Source organism: Symphalangus syndactylus, chromosome 9 (assembly GCF_028878055.3).
Source record: "Symphalangus syndactylus isolate Jambi chromosome 9, NHGRI_mSymSyn1-v2.1_pri, whole genome shotgun sequence".
NCBI classification, from domain to species: Eukaryota; Metazoa; Chordata; class Mammalia; order Primates; family Hylobatidae; genus Symphalangus; species Symphalangus syndactylus.
In genome coordinates this window covers 25,246,945-25,272,937 of record NC_072431.2, presented here as the reverse complement: position 1 = coordinate 25,272,937, position 25,993 = coordinate 25,246,945, and the positions used below count along the sequence as shown (strand labels likewise).

General features: G+C 35.6%; 1 protein-coding gene and 1 long non-coding RNA gene across 7 annotated transcripts in view; one reads left to right on the top strand and one right to left on the bottom strand.

Annotated features, from left to right (window-relative positions):
- LOC134731405 (uncharacterized) overlaps positions 1–17,707 on the top strand; it is a 207,826-nt gene extending 190,119 nt beyond the window's left edge. Inside the window, exon 4 of the long non-coding RNA XR_010113630.1 lies at positions 17,453–17,707. This is a non-coding gene — a long non-coding RNA (uncharacterized lncRNA). The remainder of the gene's footprint in view (positions 1–17,452) is intronic.
- LOC134731404 (uncharacterized) overlaps positions 1–21,361 on the bottom strand; it is a 61,803-nt gene extending 40,442 nt beyond the window's left edge. For all 6 annotated transcript variants that reach the window (XR_010113624.1, XR_010113625.1, XR_010113626.1 and 3 more), the window contains exons 1-3: positions 21,287–21,361; positions 19,261–19,386; positions 9,412–9,470 (exon numbers count right to left, since the gene is read on the bottom strand). Coding sequence is in view for 1 of the 6 variants with exons in the window: in XM_063609301.1 (XP_063465371.1) it covers positions 9,412–9,470; positions 19,261–19,386; positions 21,287–21,318 (217 nt within the window). In the remaining 5 variants the exon portion in view is untranslated. The remainder of the gene's footprint in view (positions 1–9,411; positions 9,471–19,260; positions 19,387–21,286) is intronic.
- Between the last annotated feature and the right edge of the window lie 4,632 nt (positions 21,362–25,993).

Sequence of the window (25,993 nt, the reverse complement as noted above, 5' to 3'; positions counted from 1 at the left end):
GGAGACAGGGCTAATAGATGAGACTAGGCAGGAGACAGATCTTTCAGTACTTGAGAGGACATGTTAGGAGGCTTGGAGTTTATTTTAGCTGCCCTGGTTAGCCACTGGAAGTGTTAGGCAGGGAGTGACACGATCCTATTTGCTTTATAAGAATATCACTATATTTACCCATATTCTACACAGATAAAAATATGTAAATTGATTTGCTCTGATCTTTGATCTTTCATCATGATTTACATGGTAATGATTTCTGTGTTAGATATCAATTACTTCTGAAAATGAAAATTTCTTAATATTTACTGAAGATCTTTGAGTGAAAGCAATACATATAAACAGCTAGGGAAAATAAGGTAGAAAGTTATATTGTCACACTCAACATTTTAGACAAAACCATCTATGCTATCATTGTAGCACCTAAACAAGTCTAGCCAGTTTCTATGTATTTCCAGATTTCTGTTTTTTGTTAATGTTTTAATATAATCATTTTCCTATATTTAATAATTCTTCTTTTAACTAACACACTGCACAGCAATTTATTATATGGTTAGGTTATACATTACTGGACAGTTAGGTTGTTTCTTTTTAAATTCTTTTGATTAAAAACATTTAGTGAGTAGTTTATTTATATATAGATATTTGACTATATTTCTAATTATTTTATTGGCTTAGATTCTCAGAAGTGGAATTATTGGGTCAAGTACCACAGATGCTTTTAAAGACTGTTACGCTTGTGTTTGGGCATGCTTGTCATACTATCCCAATGCATGCATTGAACATTACGTCTATTTCAAACCTTTAAAATTAGAAAGATAGCTTTTCGGGTCTTCTAGAGTTTTTTTATTGTTGTTTTAATTTTTATTTCTTCATTACTTTTGGTTTAAAAATTTTGTTTGTTAGTGATTTATACTACCTGTTTTCTAAATTATTCATGTCCTTTGAACATTCCTGTAAGGGGACTTAACATTTTATTTGTTGATTTGCAAGTTTGTTATAAATATTTTCAAGTTCTTCTTTGGCTTGTTAATTTTGCTTGTAGGTTTTTGTGATTTGCGGATATATATTCTATATTTGAGTGGAATCATATCCAAAATTCTCCTTTATGAACATTGCTGTAAAGTCTAGAAAGTTTTTCTCCGTCAAAATATTCAATGAGTTTTCATATCTATTTTCTTGGTTTTTTTGAACTATACAATTTAAATATAATCTTAGAATAATGTGTGATGTAATGATCAAAAATCAACATTTCAAGCAATTTTTTATTCAACGGATTCATAATGGCCATCAGCACAAAGATGTTTCATCTGCACTCAACCAGCCATGTTTCATAATGGCACCAAAATGTGAGTACATTTTGTCTATGGGTTCCTGGAAATATGGTACTCTGGTGACCCCATAAAGAGCCAGTGTTTATTCTATAGGTTAGCACATATTCCCTTGGCAAAGACATCCACACAAAAGTGAGGAAGCAAGATCTCAAAGTGCAAAAGATAATGAAAGAACAAGACCTGTAGAACACAGCCTTGGATAATACTTAACAGGAGTGGATCAAGATATGAGGTCAATGAAAGATATTTAAAAAGGATTAGCAAGGAGAATGAAAATCAAGAGAATGTGTTGTCATTATACAAAGGGAGAGATAAGAGCATGTAATCAACAGAGTCAAGTTGATGGTCATGGATGGTGTGCTTATCATATGATTAAAGAAGACAGCATCTACCTTCCTGGTGAAATATGCTTAAAAAGGGATTATATTTTTATTTTAAATGGTTATATTTCATGTCTTCTTAAATAAAATATCTAACCTGGCTTTCGATATTGGAAAGAATTAGTGTGGGTGGAAGGAAGTTACGTGATGTTTCAAGGGAAAGATGGTGTATCCAAATGTGTATGTATACCCAGAATAGAGAATAGAATGAACACAGAACTAAACATGTTCTGTCGGTGGACTACAATTTTAATTTCAAATCCCCTTGAAAAGGTCCATGAAAGAGAGACGTGCAGTGCAGACTTCAAATATATGACATGTGAACATTTATACATAAATATTTATTCATTTATTAGGACAATAAAGAATTTTTTTTCTTTCTTTTTTTATAAATTATACTTTAAGCTCTGGGATACATGTGCAGAACATGCAGGTTTGTTACATAGGTACACATATGCCATGGTGGTTTGCTGCACCCATCAACCCGTCATCTATATTAGGTATTTCTCCTAATGCTGTCCTTGCCCTTGACACCCCCCGACAGGCCTTGGTGTGTGATGTTCCCCTCCCTGTGTCCATATGTTCTCATTGTTCAACTCCCACTTGTGAATGAGAACATGCGCTGTTCAGTTTTCTATTCCTGTGTTAGTTTGCTGAGAATGATGGTTTCCAGTTTCATCCATATCCTTGCACAGGACATGAACTCATTATTTTATTTTTATGGCTGCATAGTATTCCATGGTGTATATGTGGCATATTTGCTTTATCCAGTCTGTCATTCATGGGCATTTGGGTTGGTTCCAATTCTTTGCTATTGTAAATAGTGTTGCAGTAAACATATACGTGCATGTGTCTTTATAGTAGAATAATTTATAATCCTTTGGGTATATACTCAGTAATGGGATTGCTGGGTCAAATGTTATTTCTGGTTCTAGATCCTTGAGGAATTGCCACACTGTCTTCCTCAATGGATGAACTAATTTACACTCCCATCAACAGTGTAAAAGCGTTCCTATTTCTCCACATCCTCTCCAGCATCTGTTGTTTCCTGACTTTTTTTTTTGCTTAATCCTTGTAATTTCTTAGTTTGAAATCTCATTTTTTTTAATTATTATACTTAAAGTTCTAGGGTACATGTGCACAATGTTCAGATTTGTTGCATATGTATACATGTACCATGTTGGTGTGCTGCACCCATTAACTCGTCATTTGCATTAGGTATATCTTCTAATGCTATCCCTCCCCCATCCCCCAACCCCACGACAGGCCCCGGTGTGTGATGTTCCCCATCCTGTGTCCAAGTGTTCTCATTGTTCATTTCCCATCTACAAGTGAGAACATGCAGTGTTTGGTCTTCTGTCCTTGTGATAGTTTGCTGAGAATGATGGTTTCCAGCTTTATCCATGTCCCTACAAAGGACACGAACTCATCCTTTTTAATGGCTGCATAGTATTCCATGGTATATATGTGCCACATTTTCTTAATCCAGTCTATCATTTATGTACATTTGGGTTGGTTCCAAGTCTTTGCTATTGTGAACAGTGCCACAACAAATATATGTGTGCATGTGTCTTTATAGCGGCATGATTTATAGTCCTTTGGGTATATACCCAGTATTGGGATGGCTGGGTCAAATGGTATTTCTAGTTCTAGATCTTTGAGGAATCGCCACACTGCCTTCCACAATGGTTGAACTAGTTTACAGTCCCACCAACAGTGTAAGTGTTCCTATTTCTCCACATCCTCTCTAGCACCTGTTGTTTCCTGACTTTAATGATGGCCATTCTAACTGGTGTGAGATGGTATCTCATTGTGGTTTTGATTTGCATTTCTCTGATGGCCAGTGATGATGAGCATTTTTTCATGTGTCTGTTGGCTGCATAAATGTCTTCTTTTGAGAAATGTCTGTTCATATCCTTTGCCCACTTTTTGATGGTGTTGTTTGCTTTTTTCTTGTAAATTTGTTTAAGTTCATTGTAGATTCTGGATATTAGCCCTTTGTCAGATGAGTAGATTGCAAAAATTTTCTCCCATTCTGTAGGTTGCCTGTTCACTCTGATGGTAGTTTCTTTTGCTGTGCAGAAGCTCTTTAGTTTAATTAGATCCCATTTGTCAATTTTGGCTTTTGTTGCCATTGCTTTTGGTGTTTTAGACATGAAGTCCTTGCCCATGCCTATGTCCTGAATGGTATTGCCTAGGTTTTCTTCTAGGGTTTTTATGGTTTTAAGTCTAACATTTAAGTCTTTAATCCATCTTGAATTAATTTTTGTATAAGGTGTAAGGAAGAGATCCAGTTTCATCTTTCTACATATGGCTAGCCAGTTTTCCCAGCACCGTTCATTAAATAGGGAATCGTTTCCCCATTTCTCGTTTTTTGTCAGTTTCCTGACTTTTTAATGATCGCCATTCTAAATGGCATGAGATGGTATCTCATTGTGGTTTTGATTTGCGTTTCTCTAATGACCAGTGATGATGAGCTTTTTTTTCATAGTTTGTTGGCTGCATAAATGTTTTCTTTTGAAAAGTATCTGTTCATATACTTTGGCCATTTTTTGATGGAGTTTTTTTTTTCTTGTAAATTTGTTTATGTTCCTTGTAGATTCTTGATATTAGCCCTTTGTCGGATGTATAGATTGCAAAAGTTTTTTCCCATTCTATAGGTTGCCTATTCACTCTGATGATAGATTCTTTTGCTATGCAGAAGCTCTTTAGCTGAGTTACATCCCATTTGTTAATTTTGGCTTTTGTTGCAATTGCTATTGGTGTTTAGGTCATGAAATCTTTGGCCATGCCTATGTCCTAAATGGTATTGCCTAGGTTTTCATCTAGGGTTTTTATGGTTTTAGGTCTTATGTTTAAGTCTTTAATCCATCTTGAGTTAATTTTCGTTTCAGGTTTAAGGAAGTGGTCCAGTTTCAGTTCTCTGCATATGGCTAGACAATTTTCCCAACATAATTTATTAAATAGGGAATCCTTTCCCCATTGCTTGTTTTTGTCAGGTTTGTCAAAGAATAGATGGTTGTAGATGTGTGGTGTTATTTCTGAGGCCTCTCTTCTGTTCCAATGGTGTATATATCTGTTTTGGTACCAGTACCATGCTGTTTTGGTTACTGTAGCCTTGTAGTATAGTTTGAAGTCAGGTAGCGTGATGCCTCCAGCTTTATTCTTTTTGCCTAGGATTGTCTGGGCAATATGGGCTCTGTTTTGGTTCCATATGAAATTTAAAGTAGTTTTTTCTAATTCTGTGAAGAAAGTCAATGGTATCTTGATGGGAATAGCATTGAATCTATAAATTACTTTGGGCACAATGGCCATTTTCATGATATTGATTCTTCCTATCCATGAGCATTTTCCATTTGTTTGTGTCCTCCCTTACTTCCTTCAGCAATGGTTTGTAGTTCTCCTTCAAGAGGTCCTCCATATCCCTTGTAAGTTGTATTCCTAGGTGTTTTATTCTGTTTGTAGCAATTGTGAATGGGTGTTTGCTCATGATTTGGCTCTCTGTTTGTCTATTATTTGTGTATAGGAATGCTTGTGATGTTTGCACATTGATTTTGTATCCTGAGACTTTGCTGAAGTTGCTTATCAGCTTAAGGATTTTTTGAGCTGAGATGATGGTGTTTTCTAAATATACAATCATGTTGTCTGCAAACAGAGACAATTTGACTTCCTCTCTTCCTATTTGAATATGCTTTATTTCTTCTTCTTGCCTGATTGCCCTGGCCAGAAATTCCAATACTATGTTTAATAGCGGTGGTGAGAGATAGCATCCTTGTCTTGTGCTGGTTTTCAAAGGGATTACTTCCAGCTTTTGCCCATTGATATTCCATCAATATCTAGTTTATTGGGTGTTTTTAGTATGAAGGGGTGTTCAATTTTGTTGAAGGTCTTTTCTGCATCTATTGAGATAATCATGTGGTTTTTGTCCTAGGTTCTGTTTATGTGATGGGATTACATTTATTGATTTGTGTATATTGAACCAGCCTTGCATCCCTGGGATGAAGCTGTCTTTATTGTGGTGGATAAGCTTTTTGTTATGCTGCTGGATTTGGTTTTCCAGTATTTTATTGAAGATTTTCGCATTGATGTTCATCAGGGATATTGGCCTGAAATTTTCTTTTTTTGTTGTGTCTTTGCCAGGTTTTGGTATCAAGATGATGCTGGCCTCATAAATGAATTAGGGAGGAGTCCTTCTTTTTATATATTTTTGGAATAGTTTCAGAAGGAATGGTACCAAGTCCTCTTTGTACCTCTGGTAGAATTTGGCTGTGAATCCATCTCATCCTGTGCTTTTTTTGATTGGTAGGCTATTAATGGCTTCCTCAATTTCAGAACCCATTATTGGTTTATTCAAGGATTCAACCTCTTCCTGGTTTATTCTTGGGAGGTTGTATGTGTCCAGAAATTTATCAATTTCTTCTAGTTTTTCTAGTTTATTTGTTTAAAGGTGTTTACTGGTAGTTTGTATTTCTGTGGGATCAGTGGTGATCTCTCTTTTATCATTTCTTACTGTGTCTATTTGATTCTTCTCTCTTTTCTTCTTTATTAATCTGGCTAGTGGTCTATCTATTTTGTTAATCTTTTCGAAAAACCAGCTCCTGGATTCATTGATTTTTTGAAAGGTTTTCGTGTCTCTATCTCCTTCCATTCTCCTCTGATCTTAGTTATTTCTTGTCTTCTGCTAACTTTTGAATTTGTTTGCTCTTGCTTCTTTAGTTCTTTTAATTGTGATGTTAGGGTGTCAATTTTAGGTATTTCCCACTTTCTCTTGTGGGAAGTTAGTGCTGTAAGTATCTCTGTAAACACTGCTTTAGCTATGTCCCATAGATTCTGGTATGTTGTGTCTTTGTTTTCATTGGATGTGAAGAACTTACTTTTTTTCTGCCTTAATTTCATTATTTATCCAGTGGTCACTCAGGAGCAGGTTGTTCAATTTCATGTAGTTATGCGGTTTTGAGTGAGTTTCTTAATCCTAAATTCTAATTTGCACTGTGGTCTGAGAGATTGTTTGTTACGATTTGTGTTCTTTTGCATTTGCTGAGGAGTGTTTTACTTCCAATTGTGTGGTCAATTTTAGCATAAGTGCTATGTGGTACTGAGAAGAATGTATTTTCTGTTAATTTGGGGTGGAAAGTTCTGTAGGTGTCTATTAGTTCTGCTTAGTCCAGAGCTGAGTTCAAGTCCTGAATATCCTTGTTAATTTTCTGTCTCATTGATCTGTCTAATATTGACAGTGGGGTGTTAAAGTCTCCCACTATTATTGTGTGGGAGCCTAAGTCTCTTTGTAGGTCTCTAAGAACTTGCTTTATGACTCTGGGTGCTCCTGTATTGGGTGCATATATATTTAGAATAGTCAGCACTTCTTGTTGCATTGATCCCTTCACCATTAGGTAATGCCCTTTTTTGACTTTTTTGATCTTTGTTGTTTTAAAGTTTGTTTTATCAGAGAGTAGGATTGCAACCCCTGCTTTTCTTTTTTCTTTCCATTTGCTTTGTAAATATTCCTGCATCCCTTTATTTTCAGCCTATGTGTGTCTTTACACGTGAGATGGGTGTCCTGAATACAGCACACCTGTGGGTCTTGACTGTTTAATCTGATTTGCCAGTCTGTGCCGTTTAATTGGGCATTTAGCCCATTCACATTTAAGTTTAATATTGTTATGTGTGAATTTGATCCTGTCATTATGATGTTCACTGATTATTTTGCTCGTTAGTTGATGCAGTTTCTTCATAGTGTCAATGGTCTTTACATTTTGATTTGTTTTTGCAGTGGCTGGTACTGGTTTTTCCTTTCCATATTTAGGGCTTCCTTCAGGAGCTCTCATAAGACAGGCCTGGTGGTGACAAAATCCCTCAGCATTTGCCTCTTTGTAAAAGATTTTATTTCTCCCCCACTTACAAAGCTTAGTTTAGCTGGATATAAAATTCTGGGTTGAAAATTCTTTTCTTTAAGAATGTTGAATATTGGCCTTCACTTTCTTCTGGCTAGTACGGTTTCTTCAGAGAGATTGCTGCTAACATCTGATTGGCTTCCCTTTGTTGGTAACCCGACCTTTTTTACTGGCTGCCCTTAACATTTTTTACTTCATTTCAACCTTGGTGAATCTGATGATTATGTGTCTTGGGGTTGCTCTTCTCGAAAAGTATCTTTGTGGTCTTCTCTTTATTTCCTGAATTTGAATGTTGACCTGTATTGCTAGTTTGGGGAAGTCCTCCTGTGTAATTTCCTGAAGAGTATTTTCCAACTTGGTTCCATTCTCCCCATCACTTTCAGGTACACCAATCAAATGTAGGTTTGGTTTTTTCACATAGTCCCATATTTCTTGGAGGCTTTGTTCATTCCTTTTTTTATTTTTTTCTCTAATCCTGTCTTCATGCTTGATTTCATTAAGTTGATCTTCAATCTCTAATGTCCTTTTTCCACTTGATCTATTTGGCTATTGATACTTGTGTATGCTTCACAAAGTTCTCCTGCTGTGTTTTTCAGCTCCATCAGGTCATTTATGCTCTTCTGTAAACTGGTTATTCTAGTTAGCAATTCCTCTAACCTTTTATCAAGGTTCTTAGCTTCCTTACATTTGGTTAGAACATGCTTCTTTAGCTCAAGGAGTTTATTAACCACCTTCTAAAGCCTACTTCTGTCAATTTGTCAAACTCATTCTCCATCCAGTTTTGTCCCTTGCTGGCAAGGAGTTGTGATCCTTTGCAGGAGAAGAGGTATTCTGGGTTTTGGCATTTTCAGCCTGCACTGGTTTTTCCTCATCTTCCTTGGATTTATCTACCTTTGGTCTTTGCTGTTGGTGACCTTTGGATGGAGTTTTTGCTTGGTCATTTTTTTTTTTTAATAGAATCAACTATTCTATTGCTTTCTGTTTGTTAGTTTCCCTTCTAACATTCAGGCCCTCTTCTGCAGGTGTGCTGGAGTTTGCTGGGGGTCTACTCTAGATCCTGTTTGCCTGAGTATCACCAGCAGACACTGCAGAACAGCAAAGATTGCTGCCTGCTCCTTCCTCTGGAAGCTTCATCCCAGAGGGGCACCTGCAAGACGCCAGCCAGAGCTCTCCTGTATGAGTTGTCTGTCGACCCCTGCTGGGAGGTGTCTCCCTTTAAGGAGGCTCCGGGGTCAGGGACCCACTTGAGGAGGCAGTCTGTCCCTTAGCAGAGCTTAAGTGCTGTGCTGGAAGATCTGCTTCCGTCTTCAGAGCCAGTAGGCAGGAACATTTAAGCCCACTGAAGCTGTGCCCACAGCAGCCCCTTCCCCCAGGTCCCAGGGAGATGATGGGAGTTTTATCTATAACCTCCTAACTGGGACTGCTGCCTTTCTTTCAGAGATGCCCTACCCAGAGAGGATGAATCTAGAGAGACAGTCTGCCTAATTTGGCTTTGCTGGGCTGCAACGGGCTCCGCCCAGTCAGAAGTTCCTGGGGACTTTGTTTACATTGTGAGGGAAAAACCACCTACTCAAGCCTCAGTAATGGCAGACACCCCTTCCCCCACCAACCTCCAGTGTCCCAGGTTGACTTCAGACTGTTGTGCTGGCAGCGAGAATTTCAAGTCAGTGGATCTTAGCTTGCTTGGCTCTGTGGGGTTGGGATCTGCTTAACAAGACCACTTGGCTCCCTGGCTTCAGCCCCCTTTCCAGGGCAGTGAGTGATTCTCTCTCACTTGGGTTCCAAGTGCCACACAATTGGAAATGCAGAAATTACCTGCCTTCTGCGTTGGTCTCCCTGGGCACTGCAGACTGGGGCTGTTCCTCTTCAGCCGTCTTGCAGGGGATCACAATAAAGAATTTTTAAAAGGAAGAGAAAAGCAATCATCACTATTTTGGTTTTGTTTTGTTTTAGGGGTAACTGACTACTGAACAGTACTGCATGTTTCTGAGGTTCCTCTGTTATTCTTGTAGTTCACTACCCCTGCATCCTCCCCAGGACAAGAAATTCATTTTCCTTATTGTATTATGTTATGCCAAGAATATTACTATTATTCGGTGAATATAAAATAATCATTATAGAAACAATTTTTTTTGGCGTCCTAAATAAGGCTGATCCATGGCAATGGTACTATGCAAAGAAAAGAATAAAGTCAAAACACTTGTAAAACCTTTTACTTATTGATATCAGACATCTGTTATTTTATTAATCCTCACAATGTCTTTTAAAGGTTTTGTTATTTTTATCTACAATCCGGGGAGAAGAAACTGAAGTACAGAGGGGCAAAACAATTGTTTCCTAGTTGAATGACAAATTAGATGAGAATCCAATATCCACAAGTTGTTAGGCCCTGGAAACATATTAATCTCATGTTTTATTAGCTATTCTCACATACGTATAAGCGATCTTTCAAATGCAAAGGAAATATAACCAAGAATAAAAATACGTTTTTTTGTTTTCAAAGAGCTATCAATTTCAAGTAAAAATCCTTACATGAAATGTCTTAATGTACCTGTTACTCGGTACCAAAAAAAAGTAAAGAAAAATTTAGTAGTCTAAGAATTAGAACAAGAGATAAGATGGTCCTGGGATGATTCCAGTACCTTTTGTTTATCTACAAGAGATTATCTGCTTTGCGAATATTCATGACTAATTTTGAATTTTAGAGCTGTATTGCCCCACTGCCTGGTTAGCTTTGAGGCCCTTTCCTCCCACTACCCAGCTGGTGTATGCTCAGGGAAGACAAACTCTTTTAATACCAATCCAAGCAAAACACAATTAGGAAAGCAAATGTGTTGGGAAAATAACAATATCATGGATTACAAAGCCAAATAAGAAAGATTTGAATGTCACCCACCCTTTGAAGTATCAAACTATTGTTTCTACGTGATGCTTAGGCAATTGAATTGGGCCAGTCATATCACAAAGGAAGATCTTTAATCTGTAAAAATGTCCCCCTCCTTGTTTGTTTTGCTCAGAATAATTGGAGAGTTTGACTCTGTCAGAGAAGTAGCTACAAGCCTGATTCTTTTGCAATGACCTGCAGATAATTCCAGAAAAAAACTGAACCATCTACCAGGAAAAGCTATGGCCATAACTTAAAAATCACATTTCTCTTCCTTGTTGAAAATACCCAGACCTAAAGATAATCTTATAACTACATCTGAAAGGCTGTTGAGCCTCCATCCTCATCAGAGTTCTTATCTTCCAATGCATGCATATGTGCAGTCCATCCGCCAGGCATGAAGTAAATATAAAATTGACCTTCTTCAGAAAAGAAGGAAGACCCAGGTTTGAATTATTTTCTCCATGTTTACATAAACTTTTGAAAGGCAAGATGATTAAATAGCACTTCTTGGATAGGATAGAGATATATGTTTGTAGCTTCCATAGGTTAGCTAGTATACATAAATATCATTCTTAAAAAGAAGTCAAATTCTAACGCATTCATGAATATCATGCCCATTTCCATATGACAGAAAGCTTTCAGCAGAGTTGCATCATCCAAATGATTCAGCTCCTTACAAATTAATGATTTGCACATACAGGTGTTTGGATAAAATACCAATTTCCATAAGGTTTCCATTATGCAAGAGTACCAATATTAAAAATGCTTTTTAGAAATTAGGAAAACAAGCACGCTTATTGCTAAAAATTAAACTCTGAACCCTATTGTAATTGTATTAATCATGAAATTTACCACATTATTTTTGTAAATAAATTGATTCAGATGAATACTTAAAATTTCATCAATAATTTTAGAATATATTTAAATAAGTAATCACTCTTTATATTACAGCTTTTCTTTTGCAAACGAGATACACACTATCACTTAGTGTTCATATTTAAGTTAGTTTATTTACAAATTACTAGTGATGGTCACAAGTAGAGTTTTATTAAATGATTCTCGTAATGGAAAGGATTTGAATTAAAGCATGTACTGTACTTTATATAGTTTTTTTCTTCATTTGCAACAACATGCCTAGAAATTAGCATAATTTATTTTTAAGAAATTGATGTTCTTCTGCAGAATAATAACCATTCTTATTTTGACCTATTGAACTAGCTTTATATTTACAAAAAATAATTAAATGTTGATCAGAATGTGGCATCTTCTGAGGTTTTCTAATCACCAGCTTTACCAGTCCAGGCCATTTCTTTGCCAACCCTACATAAATATACTTAACTAATGAGTTATGAATCTTTAAGAGCCTTCTCCTTCTGCAGTAAACTTTCCTAAGAATTACTCCAAATGCTTTCTCATCTTTTCATCAGTGTACCTTTTTTTGTTCTATCTCAATCTTTTGTTTTTTATTTATTTATTTTTTTGGTTGCTTAAGGGAACTATCTGGCATTTTAAAAAATTCAAATTAATGATAAAAATTATATCAATATCCCACCAAGTTTATGGAGGTATGCCCACTTTATTTACATTAATTAGAAATCTTCTGTTTTAATTGTAATTTTTAACAGGAAAATTTTCTTTCCTGCTAAATACTGTACAAAATTTCACGTCATCTTTAACAGCATTAAAGCACAGAATGTAAAAATGGAAAGAACAGAATATATCAAATTTAACCCTGCTTATTTATATATGTGTCAACTGAGGCCCAGAGAAATGAAGAACTATGCGTAAACTCAAACAGCTAATTAGTATTAGACTGGTATGCTATACATATGTAGATTAAAAAAGTATGTCTTATATTGTTAGCCATTAACGTCATTTGTATATATACAGGCATACGTGCATATAACTCTGTCATTAACTTTGCCAATCAAAAATGACTACTGTCTCTATGTGATACTGTATCCTGGATGTATCCTGGAACAGAAAGAGTCAATTAATGGAAAAAGTGGTGAAATTTGAATGAAGTCTGGAGGTTAGTTAATAGTTATGCATCAAGGTTCATTTCTTAGTTTTGGCAACTATACTTTGGTAATGTAAGGTGTTAACATTCGGGAAAACTGGGTTAAAATATACAGGAACTCTGTAATATTTTGCAATTTCTCTGGAAAGCTAAAATTATTTCAAAGTAAAAATTATATTAAAATAGTCATTTATAATTCAGGATTATAAATAAGGCCATTTACTCTAGATATCTAAAAAAAGAAAAAGATTCAGATTTTCTTTATGCACAAACTACCCTTTCATCGTAAGCTGCAGTTCTGTTATGTGCCTTATAGATAGCATAAGTTGAGTTCCTCAGGAAAAGACTCAGAACAGAGATCTACCTGCAGGAGCATTACTGGGGAGATCTCTTGGGAATAACATATACTAGGTAGAAAGGGAAATAGAGTTTGCCAAGGGAAGAGTTAAAATGTAGTAAAGGTGTAACAGAGGCACCAACACATCTGATGGGGATAGCAGTTCAAAGATGTTCCAAACAGAGGCAAAAAGAGGCAAGGCCTTTGTACCCTCCATGCCCACAAATCTTTGGGAGTCGGCTATCCAAGGGAAGGGGCAGACTTTGAGCAGGCAGCTGTCTTCAGTCGAAGGCAAATCCTGGGGAGAGACTAAGCTGTGAGCTCTCAGCAGCAACTCTCCTGCAGCTGGAGGAGTGAGCACCTAGTTTTAAAGAAGGGATTTACTTATTGTGCCACAGCATCCACTGAAGTGAAGGTAACTCTTGAGCACAATGATTGGTCATAGGATGAATTTAAAATTAGACAAATGTGGCAATTTCACTAGGTACAGGTAGTCAAAGTTACATGAGTTTTACTGAAATTTTTCTTGTTCCAAGAGGTTTTTCTCTTGAATTTTTCTTCATGTTTGTACCTGTAATTATCTATATATTTCATAACATCTATTCCAAGATGTTAATTATTTGGGTTGAAAAGGAAACAGAAAATGATTTTTTTTAAGTGTACTTTTTTGGTTATTTAAAGGATGTGATTTTAGATGTGAGAAATATACACAGGAAGTCCACTGAGTTTGCTTATCCGAATGTATAATAAATTCTTACACCACCCTTATCTTCCACATTTGTCTAAGTGAAATTCCTCTTCATTTTCATTAAGCATGGCTAAGTTATGTTGTAACAAATCAACCCCATATCTTGGTGCCTTACCACATCCAACCTTACATGTCTAATAAGGGCTAGCAAGGGTTCACAGAGGGCCCTATTATCTTGTAGTCCTGATCTGGAACAGAGAGACTGTAAAACCACTGGAGGAGAGGCAGAGAGAAATGGAGGCAGCACGTCTCTGAAACCAGAAGTGACTCTTCTGCTCATAGTCTGGTGTCTAAAACATGTCACATAGTTTCAACCTAACTGCAGGGGAAACTAGGAAATGTAAAGGAATACGTGGAGAACCAATAGACTTTGTCAAAACTGGCTAGTGAACCTTCTGGAATATTCTCATAGATAGCTCCAACCCAGCAAAGACAAGACACAATTTGTATTTCAATCTTCTTTATTTCAATACTGGCTAGAGTCTTAGCCATCATAGAAGTGTCTCTGAGCAGAAGAATAAGGTCAATCTTTGTGCCATATATATTTTTATATTAGCTATATTGGTTAGTGAAGCAACAACTTGGACATTCAGACTGTTAACATTTTTAAGGACACTCATAAAAATGCTTTGGTGAGTTACATAATTATGGGAAGACAGAAATTTCATTTTAAAAATCTTTTGAATCTATTATGGAAATTAGCTTTACAATTATAAAATCCTAGACTTAAAATATCTAGGCAAGGATATTTTATGTGCTGGTTGCTTTATAAAGATCCACAACGTATTAGGGCAAATAGGACATACAAAAATCATCAGCAAATATCCAAACAGAACATCAGTAAAGAGCATCAGAGGGTGAGGCTTTTATACAGAGGCATGTATTTCCTTGCCATATGGTACTGGCTTTTCAGTTAAAATATTTTCCTTTCTGGGAAAAAAATGCCTCTCTCTGTTAATGGTAGAATAAACCTCTTTATTTTTTAATTAGAATTACCATTTGTCATGAATACTGGTCACAGGAACATGAGTCTTCTTATTAAAGATGTGTAAAGTTATAGTTAAAATTCTGGGCCCTAAAATCACACCACCTGAATAAAGTTACTGGCTCTGTCACTTACTGTTTCTGGGCAATCAATTAACCTCTCTGTGGCTGAGTTTCTTCATCTATAAAACAGACATAATAGTTGTATCTACCTAACAGTATTGCTGCAAGAACAAAACAGTATTTGTAAAATGCTTATTTCAATGCCTGGCACATAGTAAACTCTGGATTTGCTGTTGTTATAGCTATTGTTCAACCACTTCTAAAAAACAACAAATTAGTTTTATAACAGAGGAAGCCTTTATAATGAATAATTTTAGTCCAATAGAAGATTTATTTTTTAAAATGGCACCAATATACATTTTTGAATGCTAAAATAAGTTTTATGAGCAATATTCATTTTTTTATTTTCTTGTACTTTAACTTTTCCAACCAGAAAATCATTTCAATGGGAAAATATGTCAGCATGTTTGTTTTATTAGCTAATACATTTTCTCATGTGATATCAGCTCACGGCAAAAGTTAAGGAATAAAAAAAGAAAAGATCTTTCTTCTTTCCACCTACTGAATTCTGCATGAACCTCTCCCACTCCCGTACACACACCAACACGCCCACTGTTCCACAGCAATATACTGCTTGGCATTCTGGCAGGGAACAGAAAGACAAAGCATCATGGGAAGAAAGGGTTAGAAAAAAATAACTGAAAGATGTGGAAATTTTTATGCTCAGAGCCTCTTGGCAGTCAATGAGAAATAGGAGATTGGAATGGAAACTATAAAGGGGTAACTCTAATTTCTTTCCATTCCTCTTTATGTCCAGCAGTATTCTCTTCTAGCAGTGAAGGAGGAGACATGATCAAATCATTTATAGCTTTAGGATCTTCCAGTTGTGCTTCCCTTTACCTGATATCCATAGTTTGGTTTTCTTGACTCTAAAAATGTATAAGCAAGAAGAACCCCACTTCTAATTGCTACTGGGCATTGCCCAGATCTTAGCACCTAAAGTTACAAGCACTCCAGAACACGTATGTTATTGGGTGAACTGTGTCCCCTCAAATTTTACATGTGGAAGCCCTAAACCCCAGTATCCCAGAATGTGACTGTATTTGGAGATAAAGGTCTTAAAGGAGGTGGTGAAGTGAAAATGAGGCCATTAGGGTGAGACTCAATACAATCTGATTGGTGTCCTTGTAAGAAGAGGAAATTTGGACAGAGAGAGAGGGATACAGGAATGCAGGTGCACAAGAGAAGGACCATGTGAGGAGACAGCAAGGAGGCAGCCATCTACAAGCCAAGGAGAGAGCCCTCAGAGGAAATCAAACCTTGAATTTGAACTTCTACCTCCAGAACTGTGGAAAAAATAAATTTTTTGTTGTTTAAGTCACCCAGTCTGTGGTATTTTATTATGGGGGCTCTAGCAAACTAATACAATGTATTTTTTTGATTCAGTAAAATCAAATTATTGGCTTCTCCTTGCACACGATTGGCTCAGTCTTGCCAATATGTGTACATATTAGTCCTTATTATGTCCACCAATCTCTCCTGCAAAATGTGGCTTAACACCTACTTTCTCCAGGGACCGTCTCCTACTTATTCCGTTCCAATTGATTACTCTCATAACATCTGAGTCTTAGGAAAGTCATGTGTTTGTATATCTGTGTTACTTCAGAAACACTATCATTTGTTGGGGTTGTTGCTGTGCTGTGTGTTACTAGCTATTGATCAGGCTTCCTAAAGTCAGGAAATATTCTTCTCCCTTATGGCATGATTCTCCTCTTTCTGTTTCAATGGTTATGAAAAAAGGCAAAATTCACTCTCTGCCAGACACTCATAATACATTATATGCCTTGTCTCATTTAACATTAGTCTTTGTGTTAAAGAAAATAAACTACATAAAATGTATATACTTTATTGGTCTACTTCAGAGAAAACATTCCCACTCTGAAACTTTGGGGTGGTGATAAACAATTGCAGTGATGTTATTTAAACTCTATCACACATTTATCCATACTAATTTTTAGTTTTGGAAGAAGTGATGTGGAAATGGTATTCAAATTAACATTCTTTGCTCCCTTTCTTGTACTCCCCGGAGCTAAGTTTATTAATATCAAAGATTTCTATTCATTCTATGTAAATTTACTAAAGTCTGTTAAATCTCCTGATTGCTGACATTTTAGAGTTTTATACACTTTTTGTCTCTCTTTTGACAAATCACACACATATCTTCAGGGACTCTTATTACAGAGCTAAGTACATTGTCTGACAAAAGCTGAAGAATTTTAATAGATAAATGACAAATTTTAACAAAGAGTTCTAGTGAGTTAATTTCTGAAATCGTTTACTGTATGTATAGAAAACTGGCAGAAGTAATTTGGTGAAGTGCAGGTTTTCTATACATAATAAAAGAAAAGTATTAGTAGATACATTTGATAAGCTCCATCTATTTGATGGATAATCATAAAAATAACCTACCAATACAAATATGGCTTCTTGTTTTTTTTAATTAGGTTCCTTTTCTCCGGAATAAAAAAAAGTCACCACTTATCAGTATCTATAATCTCCATCATTTAGATTGCTGCCTAAGTAGCATTTAGAATGAATCCAGAAGGTCAAGTTCAGATGAGAAACAGAAGCACTTCTGCTACTGAAAAATCAAGGACACCTTGGACTCCAAAAATAAGAAAAGCTTTATAATTTAAATATACACCTATGAGTAGTTGCATTTTTCTTTGAATACTTAGTTTACATTGTGGTGTGTGTGTGGGGGTGCATGTGAAGGAGTGCGTTTGATCAGATTACTGCATGATCTGTTCTCTGCAGGTGCTGGAAAAGGTCAAACAGAGAAAATCATCGTCATAAAGCGAAGTGATTTTCTTCTTTATGAGCTCCTGATGTAAACAGACTGATGAGCACAACACAATCCTTACTCACCCACATGACATCATACACAATCACAGCTAAATGTTTCTATCTGTCAAAGCCTGAAGAGTGACTACCAGATTGTTGCCTGATTGGTATGTAACCCCAAATGGTATTTCCTTGGTATCTAGTTGGTAGGGTGTATTTTATAAGATTTCTGGGCCCTGTGGGGGCAGGTCAAAGATAGTGAGCACTGAGCCAAGGTTAGAGTTTGCCAGCTCAGAAAATGAGCAGGCTGTGTTGGTAATGGAGCAGCAACATTATTGAACATTTATTGACTGAAGAACAAGGAAATTAAAAAATGAATTTGAAACAGACATTTCTTATTTTAAAATCAGAAAATGCATATCACATTCTTTGGAAAGCAAAGGTTTGTAAGCATGTGGCACTTAATCTTTGTTCATAATTTATGCCCATGTTCAAGACATTTTTAAAATCCATTTTTTTACAGACACTAATTTTGCTGCCAGGCTCCATTTACTGCCAGTTAAGCAGCAGCTTTTAGTATATGGAGGCCTCACTGAAGATTCACCTTCTGAGTTTTCCTGCCCAAGACATTTAAGTCAGAATCTGGACCCAATCTGCCACATCAGAGCTAGCAGCAAGTGAAGAGGACTCGAAGATTCTGCTGGTATAAACATACTCTTTGAGGGAGCAGCCAAATAGTTTAGAAGTTTAGATTTTTTTCTTTTTGGAAAAAAGAAACAACCGTGGTTAAATAACATTCCAGATTATCTTGAAGAGGAGCTTTTTATACAATCCGGGACAGATATAGAATTGCTTTTAATTAAAAATCAAATTATAAAATTTATTAAAAAGTCTGATTAGAAGGGAATGGGAGATAAAGTTCCTAATAGTTTAGGATAATACTGTCTTCTAATTAGACCTTAATTTCATGGAATTACTTACTACATACAAGAGCTATGAGCAGTAGAACACACTCCTGTTTTTAAGACATTATGGAAAAATAAGATACAAAATGTCAGCAATTGAGTTACATAGTCCACTTCAAGCATGTGCCAAAGTTTCGTTTTGCTGTCAAATATCACTATTTAACTAAACACTAAAATATAGCCAAGCAAACAAAAAGTGCAATGGCACACATCATACATGAATATGATTGGATTAAAGCACTATGCATATTATTTGCTTTCAAAAACAAAGCAAACAAGTGTACATTTTTTCTTGTGTATTCATTGCCAAAAAAGAGCTTATCCAACATATGTGAAGGTACTTTGCATTATCGTATCATAATCTATGGTTATATCAATTTGTTGGGTATCTTTCTTACAATTCTTAATGGTAGCTTTCTCCATTCATAGATTTTTTTTTCACCTTTAGCAAGCTGCACCAATTTCTTAGAGTCAAAGAGTGGTTTTCAGTGGTCTGAACTTTTGATTGATCTGAGCTGTGTTTAGCTTTAATCTATCTCTGCACATGACTAGCTAAAGAGATGTTCTATCAGATTCAGTCCTTGTAGCTTCAAGTCTTTCTCTGTATGCATCTAGAGTGAGAAAAGTTTTCAAATGCAAGTAGGGTCAGGATTTAACCCTTATTTGGATTTTATTGTGACTGTAGACGGAGGACTGACAATTTCCACAAAGGAAGGGGTCAAGACCCAGAGGAAAACACAGAGGATTTAGGTGACGTTGTGACTCTTGACTTGAGCAAATACAGATTTAATGGCTTGGAAATGGATTTCAACTTACTCTGGTATGAAATTCAGTGCTGAGTCACAGAGAGCCAGAGCTGACAGCTCCAAAGAAGAATGGGTTAGGATCAGGGCAGAAAGGAAGTTGATGCTAAACGGAGAACAGCAGGAGTTTGATGCATAGCTGGAAGAGATAGACAGAGTGTGTTATGAGTTGGGGGAAGAGCAGATGGGGTGTGACTGCCAGCCTACCAGCTAATTAGAAAATACTGATTTATTAAACCTGAACTCTAAGAGAAAAGCCCTTAATATGTACAGCTCTGACAGAAAGGACAATTGCTGAATGTTTTTCATATGACCACATTCTGAATTATTTCATAATATTACTTTTATTTATGAACTATATGTTGTTATCACTTGAAATGACAAGAAAGGACATTTCTCCTTAGCAAGGAAAATCCTTTCAGAAAATTTTCAAAATAAATTACCAACTAGAATTTGTAATGAGGCATGATATCCCAAAATATTAGACAAAGAATAAAACAAATGCAATTCAGAATCATATTCTGCTTGTTGCTGGCCTGATAATAAGCCTTGATTCATTTGGAAATAATAGTTTATAGTCAGAGATAAACCATTATTTTTGGAAAAATGGGTCCATCACATCACTTTTATGTGTTATCTTCATAACAAATCAGAACATAACCCATTGTACAATAAAACACAACTTGATTTTCAACCAGGCTGTCTCCCAGCAGCATAATTCTATCTGCTTTACGAGAACAATGGTTTGATGTTGACAGATCTGGGGCCACGTGAACTGCAGGCAGATACTTGAGTAAAGCATTGCTTGGCCATTCTGTTTTCACTCTCTTGAAAGGTAGACCTTATCCAAAAGATCACTCTAGCCTGACCTACTCTTTGTTATTATAAGTACATTAGTAGTAGCCCTAGTACTATTGGCTTGGGTGGCCAGAGTTGTTGGTTGTTTAATACTCAGTCTATGGGAAGAAATAATCTAAGCAGGAGGCTTTCATTCTGTTATTTCCATGGTAAGTAATTCACTGACTTGGATGTTTATGGTACCAAGATAGAAATATCTTCTAGATAGCTATGTTTAAGATGTTTTAGCTGTTGAAGACCATTGTCCATTTTGGATCAGAAATGAGAAGCCTCTTATCAACTCCTCTCAGGCTATGTTAGATATATTTTAAAGTTTCTTTGCAATGCTACTAATTATTACACTTTTCCACAGATGTAGTTTTCTGAGAATAATTTATTAATAAAATATTGAGCATTAGGAAATAAAGATATTTTCCTTTAATGGCAAAAAATCTAAACAGCCTAAAATAATCTAGCAGGTAATGATGTTACCTGAGTGGTGAAATTGAAAAGATTACTCCTGGGGAGAAATCACAAATGTTCAATAACTTTTTCTCTCTCATTTACAATTGCAGTGGAAGGGAATGAAATGAACTAGAAATTTAGGGTTTTATATATGATATAAGAAGAGTTCAAACTCTTGATAAATGATATAAGAAGAGTTCAAACTCATAATAAAAATGTGAAAATTGTTTAGATAGAAGAAATTCCAAATTATTAGGATCATTATTCATTTTATTAATAAGGAAACAAGCCTCAATTAAATGTCTTGCTTTTATCATCTCTTCACTTATTTTCCCCTCAACCTCTCCAGTCAGGCTTTGTCTCTACTATTCTACTGAAACCTTGTCTAGGACATTATTGAACTACCATTTGCCAAATCCAATAGTCCTCTTCATATTTGATCTCTCCACAGAATGTGATAGAGTACTACCTCATTGTGGACATACTCTTTTTACTTAGCTTATGACCACTACGCTGCTTGTTTTCCTATTTCTCCTCTGTACTTCATTTCCTGTGTGGGCTCCTCTTCCTTATGCTAGTCTTAGCTCAGTTCTATTTTCCGTTACAGCCAGTCCCTATGTAATATCTTCTAATCCCATAACCTTAAATATGTCATCTAAATGCTGATGACCTCTAAATCTTTTCCACCAGTACAGACTTCTCCCCTGAGCTCTACGTTTTTATTTTCAACTACTTACTCAATATTCCTTTTCTGTTGTTTATTGCACATCAAAAACTCAACATGTTTAAACTGGAATTACTTTTTCTCACCTTCTTTCTCCTTTCCACCTGTTCCTGCCTGGTATTCCTCAAAATAGCAAATGATGTCACTGTTCAGCCTTCTATTTGGTCAGATCAGAATCCTTGGTTTAAAATTTTAAACCAGTTCATATCTCTCCTCTACAGAGAAGTCTCTAATGGTTTTCCATTACATTCAGTACAAAAGTCCAAGTCATTACCACAGCTTGTGAAACCCAGTACGATCTAGCACTTGCTTAATTTCTACCATGTCTTCCTTTCATTCTCTAACTAGCAACAGTGACCTTTTTTGCTTTAATGCCAGAAAATAAGCTTATTTCTACTTCAAGTCCTTTATATTTGCCATTCTTTTTCTGGAAAATTCTTTCTAAGATCTTCACAGGGTTCACCATCTAACTTCCTTTATGTTTCTCTTCAGATTTCACTTCCTCAGGTTGGCCTTTACTTATCACCCAATAGGAAAGAGTGCCCACCTCCCCCAACACATGTTATCAATATCTGCCCCCTTTCCTCCTTTATATTTCTTTCTAATCTTATCAGTTCTTGAAATATATTGTGTATTTATTTGTTTACTTATTTATTGTATATCACCTGAATATCAGCTTCATGAAGGCAAGGTCTTCATCTCATTCAAGATTATAGCTGCAGTGCTAGGAATATATCTTGAACACAGGTTGTTCTCAATAAACATTTGTAGGATGAATACATGAATGGATGAATAAATGAATAAAGTATATTACTTGAATGTTCTACTTGACTCAGTTTTGTAATTAGGTATGGAGGTATAGATGTTTCTCAGACAGGATGGGAATTTTGTTGTCATTGCAATCATCACTCTTTAGGAGATAGCTAATCACTTTTGTCACTATTTTCTCATCACCTCTCCTTATACACCCTCTCTCACACACATAACTAGTATAATTTTCTGGCTTTCTGCACCAACTCGGTGATAATATTTCTTTGACTATTAAATGTATGGGAGAGTAGAATAAACTACCCTGTTTAGCTGTGAGTGGTAGTGGCATTTCAGGCAGGACAGAAGGACTTTAGCTCTGAACTCTCTAGTCCCAGTCCTAGATGATAGATTTTTTGGGCCCACCTACAAAGCGTTCCTCAACTTCGCTGTGCCTGCCCAAAACAAGTAGTACATTTCAGTTTCTATGAGTTAACCCTCCCTCTTTCCTTTACAAAGTTTCTGTGTGTGTGTTTTTTTCCGCACTGCCATTGCTGCACATTTCTTGAAAAAATTCATAACAGAAAATTGAATTCCCAAACAAAATCCCATACCATATGTAAAAGAGCATGTCCCTCTCTCAACCGGAGGTGTATTTTGAAATAAGAAAGTAACAGCTCAGCAGTCATTTGCCATAGCTTGCTGAGTAAGCTGGGCTCAGGTTAAAAGGGGGTTATAGGCTGCCAGCCAAAACACTGACGGCATTGCTGAATTCAGAGATTCAGAAACTCTATATGTCCCAAAGATTCTGTGTGGCTGCCATTAATTACACTCTCTTATGCTCTATCATTGAAAGTATCTCAATCCAGTTCCCTCATGTGGATCAGAACAGATAGGAATTTTAATATAGAACTTGTTAACTTACATTTTAAAAATATATTCAATATTAACATTAAGAACATTAAAGAGTATTGCCATCACAGTGAAACTGAATCAATCAGAAATAGACATAATCACACTTGTTTCCCACAACATTTGTCATCAGATTGGATGGAAGATGATTTATATAGCTCGTGGAGGTTGGGTCAAAACTGACCCAATAGTAGCTCTTGAAGATGTTAAAGATGTTGTTACTTGGAGAAATCATAGAAAATAAATCAAAGGGAAATAATTGTAAAAGTATATATTGTATATGTGAAAAAGTTACTAAATATAATCAATAGTAGGGGCTTAAATTGTTATTATTTTTTACTTCATTAATTTTTATATAAGTTATTGCCACAGGTTTGGAGGTATCCATGATTCCAGGGGTACATCTGCATGAGTCTATGTTACCAATAAATGATGCCATTCATTGTTATGTGTGATTCTGTGCATAGTAAAGATCTTTGCTTTTGAAAGCATACTACTTATTTCTTATAAGACTTTTGATGACAAGAATTCTTCAGGGGTTTTTTGTGCCAAAAATATACTAATGTGGTAAACTTTGAAAGATTTGAAAGTGAAATTACATTTTGTAGAAACTTTTCAGCTCTTTCCAATCTGTAACACGGGGATGTTTTAATCAGTGTTTACATTTTTAAAAACTGATATATTAAGAAAATATTTTGCCTTCCTATATACCCAGATACTGTGGTATTTTCTATTTGAAATAATATTTAAAGGATAATTGAGAGGAAAATTATTCTTGTGAATCTACACTTACTTTTGTGATCTCTACCTAAGATATTTAAAAAGATTCAATTTGTTATCATTATAATCAAGTAGAATTTTTTTCTCCATAAGGTTACATCTGTTTATGCTATTTTATTATCAGTTGAATGGTATGATATGAAGTCTCTTTATTGCAGCTTAGCTAAAGAAGCACCAAGCCTGTGATGGAGCTGTCAATCAGCATTTAGTCATACAGTATCTATTTCTATCCCTGTTCTTAGCACAGAAGGGCTATTATAGTCTACATTACGGCATAGTATCTTTGGATATAGATATCCTTGAGGGGCAGGATTTATTTTGAAAGAAGATACTCAACATAACATGACACATCATTTAGACATTTTTAAAAAGTACACATGCAGGTATTTCAAAGCAAAATATAGCAAAAGTTAATTTTAAACATTCAATTTAACATTTTGTGGATTCATTTTCTTTTTTTCTTACCTTAATAGCACTGAAAAAGATCAAATGGGGTCATGTGACTCTTTAGTAATTGAAAGTGTCTATTTAAAGGCATCCCTGTGCAAACCTTCTTGTATTATCACCTGTAAAAGGCTAACTGTAGTAAAATAATATGCATATCGAAATTAGCAAGAGAAAAACCATTCAAGGCCAAAAAGAAAGGAAAATTGTGCTGAAATGCATTTATAAACACCTGAAAATTGAAACTTTTCCAGATGTCAATAATATATATTTCCAAGTACACCAGTATATATGGAATATGACTAAAAATTAACGAGACTGATTACAAACCACAAACATGAAAATCAGTCATGCAGCTGTATATCATACTGGATGTGCTTCCAGATGTGATGATAAAAATGGATACAACCTTTTAAAGCATGAGCTTTGGATATGCTATGCATGTGGCACTCATTAGCTAAGCAAATGGATGTTAATCTTTATGACAGTCAATTGCTGTGCTGCATTTCTACTGAGTGCTTATCAGCTGGTCTGACCTGATCATCAAGAGCATCATGACTTAATTTACGGGAGGATTATTCTTCCTTCCCCTGCAATTCCATGGGTTTAAAATACACAAAAAAGTTTTTAAAAAGAAAGGCTGAAGCATTTAAACTTTCTGATACCCCATAGCTTTGCAATACTTAGGTAATGGCGTAAAACAGATTTAGATTCACAGATCTGGAACTGAGCATCATTGAGTATCTAATTTCCCATGTTCAGGGCTGAGAAATTAACCTCATTTCTCCAACTGGTTTGTTTTCCTTTGAATAGTTAAAGATGTTCATATAAGAAAATATTTAGTCTTTTAAAAGAATAGGCCTTTTCTACCCATAGTATATAAATGGTATCTTTAGTAAATAGACGAGAAATGTCATGTTATGCATCCAGAAGCATCAGGAGCATCTCTAGAGCTCTAACAAACATTGCCTTTCTTAGAAAAGTTATCATGTTACTATATTTGCCTACATACTCATGGTGTTACCGTCAGTAAACTTGTTGATTTGGACTACCTTGGGTTAATTATGAAAGACATGGGAGAATACCAGATCTACCCCCATGAAATGGAGAGCTTGACATGCTAGATGTCATGTAGGAAGAAGCAATTCTAGCTTCTCACATAACTCTGCCAGCACACATCAACCTATTAGACAGCAACTTCTGTTCCTTAGGCAATTTTAGCTGGAGACAACCATTGTGCCAGTATTTTCTCTTTGCTATATGCTTCATTGTCCCCCAGGGGCGGCAGAAACCAATAAACCACGTTCGTATTCTAATAATAACTATGAGATAGAAACTGAAGTTTGTCTCTTCAGAAAGAGGCTGAACCATCTCTATATTTGATAAAAGCTTAGAGTATTGTAAGCACTTAATTAATGGACTCATGAAAGTAAGTGTATCTGTCACTTCCTCCTAGAGTTTTAGGGGATTGGGGAATAGGTTTAACTCATTCAGTTCAGTATGGAACTATTTATCTCCTAAAATTTTTACTATGATTTCTTCATAACTTGATTAAGATTTTTCAAAATGTCTGACAGGTTCATGGACATGAAAGATATAACATCTATATCATTACATACTAATTTTAAAATCCATATTTCAAAAGTAGTAAGGTATTACTTTATTACTTTTCAGTTAATCCATGAAGAACAATCAATTTGAAATTGTTAAGCATTTATCAAATATTTAAGGACTAAGTGGATCGTGATTGTCACCATGGAAAAATAAAAGATGAATGAGGCAGGTTGTTCTCTCCTAAACAACTATTAAATATTGAATGGACTTTGACGCATAGTAT